Raw genomic sequence first — 11,399 nt, forward strand, 5'->3', positions numbered from 1 at the left:
GTCACCACAAAAAGCCGCCACCAAGAAAAATAGAGCTCCTCTCTGTTTTGCTTGGGCTTGGGGTCGGACAGGTGATTATATATTGTAACACATCATTGTCGGTTCTAGGCACCAACCGGTAGTGATAAATAAATATCATTCCCGGACCATGATACCAATTGATAGGGCTTCATCATTGCTGATTCTATGAACCAACCGGTAGTGATAACAAAAGTATCTTTGTTGATCCATGAAACCAACCGACATTGGTGTATCACTGTCGGTTTGTAACACAAAGTGACAGTAATAGTGGGTATCACTGTTGGTTCTTAATTGCTCAATGATTGATCGACCATTGTAGCTTGTGATCCTGCAGTGATACCTTATCACTATTGGTTATTTAAAACTGGCAGTGAAAAGGGGGTACGGATGACTCATTCTGTTGTAGTGACTGTTGATGAAGACAATGTCTACTTCATCATTGTGAGCCACATCAGCATCTACGATGAGGCAGAGGATATTGAGCACAATTTAATCATCAGGAGGGTTGTTTAAATTGTTGTAATGTACTTTTATATATATGTATTATATAACTTTTGTTTAATGAACATTTTCATGTATTATGTTAGTATGTGGTTTGTACTTAATATTAAGCTAACTACTAGTTATTTGTAATTTTTAGTTGTACTTATGTTTATAGTATAACAACCGATTTTGATTACAAACCGATAGTGATAAATCATCACCGACACCTCGGTTCTCGTGCCCCATGCTTTCATACTATCACGGCAAGTTGTAATTGTGAATCGACACTGCTAGTATATATATATATATCACTACGGATTGCTTACTTGATCCGATAGTGCTAGTTTCGCTGTCATATATAACCATCCTTCTTAGCTCCTTCTTCAATACTTAGCCCTCTCTGACCTCATAGGCCTAAACCCTAAACACTCCTTGGCCTCCTTCATCCCAAACCCCTTCACTACAATAGGCCTTCACGACATTGATGTCGTCATGTCCTCCCTAGCCTCCTCTGTCCTAAAGCCTTGGCTGTCGCCCCGGGCTTATGCGGCCTCCATGACATGGACGCTTGCCTCCTCCCCCATAATGAGATAATTTTAGTTGAATTTTAGAGGATTTAATGTGCATAGTAAATGATGTTATATGAGTAAAGTGCACAATAACTCGCATGGGCTTGTGAGAGATCGTAGCAGGGCAAAATTTTAGTATGGCAGGGGGTGGACTATTGGATTACTGGAGTCACACCCTCCTTCCTCTCAGCCTATATGTGAACTATATGGTGATGTATGATGATGACTATATTCGCACTATATGTGATATGCGATGATGACTGAATGTATACGAACCATATGTGATATGTGATGATTATTTATATATGACGTGATATATGATAATTGTATGTGAAGCATATATGTTGTTTTTTTAGGAGCTATAGAATTATCGCTGTTGGTTTGAGCCACAAATCAACAGTGATATCACCACTATCACTGATGGTTAATATCATTAACATGTAGTGATAGTACGGTGATATCACTATCGGTTCATGCATCAAACCAGTAGTAATAGATGAGATCTAACTGCCAGTTCAAAAATTGGTGGTGATAATCCCAGACTATCATTGCCGATTATGCAGTGCCGATTTAGAAACCGACTCTAATGGTGGTTCTAAATGGGCACTAATTATGGTTTCTATAATAGTGTATGATAGTGATGACAACAATTTAATTTCATGTATCCGCCCTTTGCCTAAATTTTGTTGTGACTGTCCATGGTTATGAGAGTGAACTATCCTCTCTCTCTAATATAGAGAAAACCAACTACAATCATACGCATGCGTACATGTTTGATGGCCCACGAGGGACAAAACTGCAAGGACAACCATTGTTTTCTCAAGTCTTGTTGGGTTTTAGAAAGCGTGCCTTAAGGATTGCAATAGCTTGCGAGCAAAAAACTTTTTACATGCATAATTTCGAGAGCAGTGCCTTGCGAAATTGGTCCAAATTAATGTCACCATCGAGCAAGGCGACAGTCAATCGGTGGCAAGCAACGGCGTAGATTCGGGTGCACGAATGGCTCGTCATTTTCTTTTCGAGAATGGGGCTCCTCTTTTTTTAAGGATAATAACCTGACAATAATGCACAACATTTTCAAGGGCCAAACTCAATCCAGTTCCTTTAGATCACATGTCTACTGCAAATTCGTATTGTATCATACGAGCACCATTACTCATATGTATGTATGCAGAAAAGAGTGGACAGAAACACGGCAACCTCCAACCTTTCTATACCTCTGAAAGGAGGCTAGGTAGGTGGATGCTTAGCAATGATCCTCCATCGATTTTGTTGACCTCGTTGGGTTTGGCGGCGACTTTATTGACCGGTACTTCTCTCTCTACTCGACAACACTCGCTTTTGTCTCGTCCAGTGTGAAGAGAGTGGAATTTTTATTTTTTTGGCTATTTTCAAAAACATATTTTATAAATGGACCTTCTAGAAAATGTTGTAAAAAATAGACTGTTAGCACGACGCCATGACCTTTGGCGTTGTAGTACCATTCTAAGGTGCCACCTGATTTGGTTCATGTATATTGCCATGTAGGATGTGTGTTGTAGGTGCCGGATCACATGGCAGAATATGGTGCCGTACCATTTGGTGGCATAGCTATATGGCACTGCACCACCACCTTCGACGCCGTTTCCTGGGACATAGAAGCAGGCCCGCTTCTTCCCCCATTCTCCTCCCTCTCACTTTCCCCACCCAAGCCAAACAGAAGCGCAAGAATAGAACCCAAGCTTCTCCTCTCTACCCTCACCACCCCCTCCCATTTCCCTCAAATCCAATTTGTTCGAAGGGGTTTTCACGATGACTCAATGGATCAAGGTACTCCTCCCTCCCTTCATTTCTACTAATTGGATTTGAGAGATAATGTTGGTATTGTAGGAAACCCTAGGTTTGAGGTGAGCACTTAGGCTTGGGATTGCAACGGTTTTAGATTGATTAATTACTTGAAACAAGTTACTAGGTCTTTGATGTATGCAATGTTGGAAGGATTTCCTTAGTTGTTTTGGTAGCCTTTACAATTCATATATGCGCTCTATCGATTTGTAGTGGTTGTCAATGATTTAATTATTGAACTTGGAATTTAATGATGGAGTGAATGGTAATTGTAGATGATTTAATTGTGCGTGCTTTGTAGATGACTTTGCTTTTTACATTGCCTATATGTTATCTTTAGGGCATGTGAATTTTGTGTTTTTTAGAAAAATATGTATGGTTCAATTTGCAGCGTTGAGATGGCATTGAGCATCACGAGAGTGCCTCAGAGGAGGGACAACAGAAACTATCCCACCATAAAAGAGTTGGATGTCCCGGTGCCTCCCTCTTTCCCATTCCTAATTGTGAACGTGGAGTGCCTGTTGAGGTCATATAGTAGAGGAATCATTTCATGGTTACCTCGACTGTTTGACCTAAAGTTCAAGTCACACAGTGAGGTTATGGATTGGTACAATAGGAGGTGCAAGGTTCAAGAGGAAGCGGCTAAAGAGGTGCAAATGAAAACGATGAAGGGACTTGTGGCAAATTAGTTGTACCCAAAGATGATAATGATGAGTTGCTATTTGATGACAACAAGGATTAGCATGTGGCCCATTTGGTGTAACTTGATGTCAAACATGTGCGTAATTTCCTCGGAACCTTTAATTATGGTCATTGCAGTATGTCAATTATGAAGTGTTGCGTTATATGAAGCTTGATTTGTTATTTCATTTCTTGTTTTGTGAGTTGGATATGTGTACCTCATAAATTTGAGTGTGTTACAAAGAAGGAAGGATATTACACATGAATTAATTGACTCACTTGACCAAAAGTTGTATTCCCCGATATTAATTGAATCAATTGAAGGGGCACCATTGCCTTCATGCTCCGCATCCACCACTGCATTATGCGTTTGGCTAAGATCCCTAAAGAAGCACAAGGGGATCACGATATGTGACCAACATCCTCAAGGCTTCAATCTCCCTAGAGGACAATTGCACCACCGGTCGGTTGTCATCCAAGTGTACAGCTCTCTCATCCTCGTATGTCTAGTTGTCACCAAAACATCTACATCCACTTGGTCAGTTGCGATGCTAACTCCAACTAAATCATTAGGAAGCATATGAGCAACATCATCAGCAATTGGTGCATCTGAAACTTCTGCAACATCTGGAACCACCTGTGGAACTTTATCAACATCAGCAACAGTTCTGTGGCAGTCAAAAATACTTTCTTGCGATGTTAGGGTTACTTCCACTTCACATTGTTGTGAAGGAGCAACCTCTTCAAGCCCATCACGTAATGAAGAGATGTTAAGATTGGAAAGCATAGCCGTCAGGGCGGGATCCCTCACCAACTTCCGCACAATCAAGTCCATAACTCTTACTTTTGAGTCCATCACAATTTTTACATAAGCTTTCCATTCACTATCGTAGCCTATTGGGGGCTTCATCTTGATGCGAGGTCCATTCGACGAACCAACGTCGATCCTCCCCTCAAAGGAAACATCAACCCCTTGTTCCGTCCATCTCAACCGCTCTTTCATTCAGACATCCAAAATAGACAAAGATGGAGTTTCACCAAGAAGCAACACCTCCTCTCGCATGCCAACAAATTGCACACTATAATTATCGATTCTCATTACTCTACCTCCATGGTTCAACCTCACAAATATAGCCATCTATATTCATGCAACATCACATAAGCACCATCTATTCAGCTACATTAAACATACGACCATATGCACAGATGGAATGTCATGTATATACTAAGATTTTCGAAATTAATTTATGCCCACATAAATATAATCCCACAAGTTATATTATTTAAATACGATAATAATATTACCAGTAATTCATTACCAATCACAAGTCTACAAACATATTTAAAAAAATACTTGTATATCACCATGACCTATATGCGTTCAACCATGCCATACTTGAACTCCAACAAATCGAAACTTGTCCGGGCTACTTCCACAAACATTGAATACATAGAGTACTGATCAACTAAATAGAACCATAAATTTGGCAAAAGCTGAATTACATTGCAACAAACCCTAGCTTTTAGGGCACCCTCCAAATCACAACACAACAAGCATTTCTATTGGCCAAGATTGAGAGAACAGAATGAGATTACCTTGCAGATCCGATTCCACCACAAAAAACGAGCATGATCAATCCATGCAGATTTGATGGATTTTGAGGAGAGGATAGGGAAGAGAGAGGCGGCTTTGTTCTTGCGGGCTGTGCTTGTGCTTGGGTGGGGAGAAAGTGACAGGGATGAGACCAAGGGAGGAAGTGGGCCCACAGCTAAGTGCCAGGCCACCGCGCCAAAACCTACGGCAATGTGCCACTTAACTACAATGCTAAAGTATCTGGCCCTGAGCTTTGCCACGTCAGCCAGCCCAACAAGGAACATACTACGTGCCAAATACACGGCGCCAAATCAACAGGCGATTAAAAATGGACCTACTACGCTAAAGTCATAGTAACGTGCGAAGGGTTCAGAGAACGTTTTCTAGGGGTCCATTTGTTAAATACGTTTTTGAAAGGGGTAAAAAAAATTACACGTGAAGGGTAGGTTTTGGTACAAGAATCAACCAACGGTCCAAGAGCAGTTGAGCTGGAGAAGCGAATATGTTAGAGGCCGATCAGTGGATAGTAGCAATGTACGGTAGCCATAGACATCCAGGGGCTAACGGGCACAATTTGACATCTAGCCTGACAGTTTTTTCTTTTTCTTTTTTGCAAGAAAAGTTGTACCACGTACTTGTTAGTGTACTCGCAAAAAAAAGGTACTTATCAGTGACCTTATTGTATGGATCTTAGGTGTTTAATCTCTTGATCTCTCGGTTATAAGACGTAGGAGGGTGTCGCCGAACAGTCTTAGAAATATTTGTAAGAGCAGTGCTCCATCTCTACCTTAGATACAGTCACACTGATAAAACTGCATCGCAGTATTTCATATATGGCCGTTTGCTCCTATGCTGATTCAAGGCATATTTATACCGAGGGTGAGGCCGCGGCGCTGCTTGCCTTGAAGTGTGCCTGCGTCCGTGGCTGTCGACCCACACGGCCGGCGTCTCTTGTCGCTCGCCGGTCGCCCCAGCCTGGAACGAAGGCCTCGTCGAGCTGTCCGAGCTCCAGAGCCTCAGCAACAATGTTAAGGCCCGTGGCACCATGCGCGCTGGCGCATGTGGACTTGTCGTCAGACGCCTTGAACGGGACACTGCCCATGGCGTTCGTGCCAGTTAATATAAGCCAGTTATGTAACACATTGATTGAACTGGACTTGTCAAGCAACCAGCTGACCGGAAGAATGCCACGGAGATTTGCAAAATGCACATCACTTGAGTTGCTCGACCTCGGCGACAACCAGCTGTCTCGAAACTTTGTAGTTACTGTCATCAGTAACATATCCACCGTCCGTGTGCTGCGGCTGCCAGTCAACAACATCCAGACACGACCAGCATAACCAGAATTTAAAGATTATTTCCTATCAGAATTAGTCCACATGTATAAGTAATGAAACCGTATCTATCTTAAGAGGTGGTGACTTTAATATAATAAGAGGACCACATAAAAAGAATAATAATAATTATGATGACATGTGGCGTTTCTTATTTAATTTAATTATCAATGGTCTAAATCTTAGAGAATTGGAGATGACAGACAGACAATACACGTGGACAAACAATTTGGAAAACCTAACATACCAGAAAGTTGATAGGATTCTAATAAGCATTGAATGGGAGTTGAAATTTCCACTCTCATCTGCTTAAGCTCTAAATAGAGAAATATCATATCATACACCTTTACTACTTAATACAGGGGAAGAAACTCAGTTTACAAACCTACCTCTGTTCAAGTTTGAACTAAGCTGGTTATTGCTAGAGGACTTTTTTTAGTTAGTAGCGGATGTATGGAGGAGTGAAACACATGAAAGATCCCTAATAGAGAAATGGCAAGCAAAATTACGTAGATTGCGACAATTCCTAAGAGGTTGGGCTAAAAATAGTAATGGAGCATATAAGAAAAAGGAGGAGCTTTTGAGTAAGTTGGGAGAATTAGACAGAAAAGCGGAGTGAACAATTTTATCACCAAACGAATCCAACTTAAAGCACTGCCTAAATGCAAGGTTAACCCAATTACTTAGGGAAGAGGAAGTTAAATGGTTCCAAAGATCAAAAGTGATGGAATTACTCAAAGGAGATTCAAATACTAAATATTTTTTACTAGTTGCAAATGGTAAATACCGTAAGATGACAATTTTTCAGTTACAACAGGATGAGGGAACCTTACGTGGGAAGGAAAATCTAAAAAAAATATATAACCTCATATTATAAGGGTCTTTTTGGCCCCATGGAGAGTAACCATTTTAAAATGGATGAGACTCCAAGGGATGATATCCCACATGTCACTGATCTGAAAAATGAAATGCTAATAGAGATTTTCTTAGAAAAGGAAGTACGAGAAGCGATATTCTAGATGGAACATAATAAGGCACCAGGGCCGAATGGTTTACCAGCCAAATTTTATCAAGTTTTTTGGGAGATAATTAAAGATGATTTGATGGCCTTATTTCATGATTTCCATAATACTACATTACCCTACATAGCCTAAATTTTGGGAAATCATTTTACTACCCAAAAGCAAGGAAGCCACAAAAATCCAACAGTATAGACATATATGCTTATTAAATGTGAGCTTTAAAGTATTTACTAAAGTAGTCATGAACAGAATTTCTGAAGTGGCTCAACAAGTAATACGTCAACACAAACAACTTTCATGCTAGGAAGAAATATTATGGAAGAGGTAGTAATATTTCACAAAACAATACATGAAATGCATAAGAAGAAACAAAATGGAGTAATACTGAAACTTGATTTTAAAAGAAACTTATGACAAGATCAAATGGCCTTTTATTCAACAAACCATAAGGATGAATGGTTTCTCACTCAAGTGGTGCAATTGGATTGACACCATCATCCAAAGAGGGAGTGTGGGAATAAAGATCAATGATTAAGTAGGTCCCAATTTTCAAACGAAGAAAGGATTGATGCAAGAAGATCCATTGTCACATATTTTATTTAACATAATAGTGGACATGTTAGCAATATTCATAACACGATCGAAAGATAATGGATAGACTAAGGGGGTTGTACTGCATCTTGTGGATGGGGGTTTATCCATATTACAATACGCAGATGACACAATCATTTTTATGGACCACGATATTGAACAGGCAAAAAACATGAAGCTTTTGTTATGTGATTTTGAGCAATTGTCTAGGCTCAAAATTAATTTTTATAAGAGTGAGTTATTTTGTTATGGATAGGCTAAGGAATATGACCAACAATACTCTCTTTTATTTGGGTGTGGAATGGGAAAGTATCCCTTTAGGTACTTAGGCATCCCTATGCATCACAAGAAGCTAAGTAATAAAGATGGGAAAATAGTAGAGGAAATGTTTGAAAAGAAGTTAAATAGCTAGAAGGGCAAGCATATATCTGTTGGTGGTAGAATGGTCCTCATCAATTCGGTGGAGTATTTTATGTCAACCAAAAGACCAAGGAGGGCTAGGGATTCAGAGTATAGATTTATATAATAGATGTTTGCTAAGTAAATGGTTGTTTAAGCTGATTAATGAGGAGGGAGTGTGGTAGGATTTACTAAAAAAAACAAGTATTTAAAGAATCAAACCATTTCTCAAGTTGAGTATAAACCAGGAGACTCACAATTTTGGTCTGGCCTTATGAAGGTTAAAGACCAATTTCTAAGTTTGGGTAACTTTATAACTAATAATGGTAATCAAATTCGTTTTTGGGAAGATAAGTGGTTTGGCAACTGAACTTTTAGGGAGCAATACACATCGCTTTACAATATTGTATACCAGAAAAATGCATCTGTGGCTACAGTTATGAGCAATGTTCCTTTGAATGTCTCTTTTCATAAAGCATTAGAAGAGAATAAGCTATTGAAATGGCATCATTTAGTAGCAAGAGTGGCAAATGTGGAACTCAATGATAGTCATGATATATTTAGATGGAATCTACACCAGAACGGGCAATTTTTGATTCAATCTATGTATCAAATGCTAATAAACAATGGAAATATAAATGCGAATAGGGTACTTTGGAAATTGAAGCTGCCACTTAAGATCAAAATATTCATGTGGTACCTAAAGAAAGGGGTTATCCTAACCAAAGGTAACTTAGTAAGAAGAAACTGGAATGGTAGTGTGAAATGATGTTTTTGTAGCAGTAATGAAACTATCCAATATTTCTTTTTTTATTATTAGTTTGCTAAGTTTCTTTGGAGAACGTTTCATGTTTACTTTAATTTAGAACCACCCAGGAGCATAGATAATATGTTTGGTGATTGGCTTACCGGGGTGGGGAAAAAACTAAAGGGGCATTTGTTGGTGGGAGCAACTGCTCTTTGCTGGGCATTATGGATTAGTATAAATGATATGGTTTTTGACAAAACGCCGCTGAAATCTTATATGCAGGTACTCTACAAAGGAACATACTGGCTCAGGTTTTGGGCACTACTACAGAGGTGTGAGGCGGACAAAGAAGAGATGCGTAATGCATGCTGTACTTTGAAAGTGACAATTATGTAGAATTTTGCCAACCATAGATGGAGATTTAGCAATAGGATTTGCTTCTAATCATTTGTTTGATTCGAACTACGTTGGTCTTTTGTTAACTTTGTTTGATCCACATCATGGTTTGTGTGCTGTTTGCATTGTTGTGCTGAATATTTGCAATAAGCTACGATTATATGTCCCTGTGGGGGCAGAGGCCGGGATCTTTTCATTATCTAGATAAAATATAATTCTCTTATCTAAAAAAAACCACGCAAACAATCCTATGAGACATCTTGTCTCCCACGGTGTCTCTAGAACCATGTGAGATAACAGGTGGTCGGGGAACCGTGCATGATAAGTTTCGCCCCTTGGTATCCCCACGCTTCCAAAATATTCCACACGGTTCTAATTTGGAACCATCCCTGATATTTTTAGTAATAGTTTCACACTGGAACTATGAGAGATACTTGATTATCTCTGATAGCTCTAGCCGTATGACTTGTCTCACATGGTCCCAGTTGCAAGCCATCTCAGACAAGCCATATGGCTAGAGCCGTCAAAGATAATCAAGTATCTCTAATTGTTCAGTGTGAAACCGTCTGGGAAAATATCAGGGACAGTTCCAAATCAAAATAGTGTGGAATATTCTGGAAGCGTGGGGGATACCAAGGGGCGATACTTATCACAAATAGTTCCCCCAACCACTTGTTGGAAGTACATGTTTTTTGTCTCCTGCGCCGACTCTAGTCCCCACCAGCTAGCCAGCTCCGACCTCTCTCCTCCCTAAAAAGCCCCAAATCCACCTGCATTCCTCCTCTCTCCTCTAAATCTGGCCTCTGTGAACTTCGCCATCACTCCTATGGCCACTCCTCCATCACCACTGGTGCCCTCTCTGCTCTCTCCTCTACACGTGGGTCCATTGTGGTCGCCAATTAGTTGTCCCTCGAAGGAGTCATTGGTGGAGGAGGAGGCGGCATCTCCATCGATGAGGAGGAGGTCGGCAATGACCACCTCAAGGGACCTTTGGTGGGAGGGATCTCCACCACCACCGAGCTCGAAGGAGGAGGATACAGACTCCAGCGAATAGGACGAAGAGGAAGAAGAAGATGGTGAATAGGAGGAGGAGGGCAACCTCGCCATGGAAGAGGAGGTCGGTAGCAACTCGGAGCCGAAGGAGGAGGCTAGCAGTGACAACGATTTTGGTGTTGAGGGCGATGCCGGCACTAAGTGTGCGGCTGAGTGCTAGGGTGATGCTGGCGAGGGGGAGGTCGACAACGGCAAGGGCGAGGGTGACAATGGCGAGGCCGAGGAGGAGGATGACAGCAAAGCTGAGGGTGATACCGAGGCCGAGGAGGAGGAGGACAATGAGGCAGATGGTGATGACGGCAGTGAGGGCAAGGGCGATGACTCTGGAACCTTCGTCGTCAACCACACTGTCGCCCTTGGTGGTAGACCGGCGAAGAGATGTAGGCTAGAGTAGGATTAGTAGGTGTGCATGCTAATCCAAATTTAGCAACCTTTTGTGAACTGGATGGAGAATTTTGTGTAATCCAAATCTTTTGTAGTAACTGATCTTTCTTATGTAAATTCATGAAAAGATCAAGTAGCTGATGCACCATCGACGTTGACAAAGAAGGCTAGGATATGTAGCTATGATAGTGTAGTTGTGATATGATAAAATGTAATTATCATGTACTAATCTTCTTTTGTATATAACGAAAAGATCAGTTCTTAATTTAACTTCTCTTGTGTTTAATTGCACTTACTATG

The 11,399-nt window shown here is 40.7% G+C and overlaps 1 protein-coding gene across 1 annotated transcript; it reads right to left on the reverse strand.

The window, feature by feature from the left end:
• Positions 1-3,887: 3,887 nt before the first annotated feature.
• LOC133896404 (uncharacterized) lies at positions 3,888-5,301 on the reverse strand. The gene is made up of 2 exons (XM_062337000.1): positions 5,175-5,301; positions 3,888-4,716 (listed from the first exon to the last, which is right to left on the reverse strand). The coding sequence occupies exon 2, from the start codon at positions 4,579-4,581 to the stop codon at positions 4,003-4,005; it is 579 nt and encodes a 192-aa protein (XP_062192984.1). The 5' UTR covers positions 4,582-4,716; positions 5,175-5,301; the 3' UTR covers positions 3,888-4,002.
• Positions 5,302-11,399: the final 6,098 nt, after the last annotated feature.

The sequence above is a fragment of the Phragmites australis genome, chromosome 16 (genome assembly GCF_958298935.1).
Source record: "Phragmites australis chromosome 16, lpPhrAust1.1, whole genome shotgun sequence".
In the NCBI taxonomy this organism is placed as follows: domain Eukaryota; kingdom Viridiplantae; phylum Streptophyta; class Magnoliopsida; order Poales; family Poaceae; genus Phragmites; species Phragmites australis.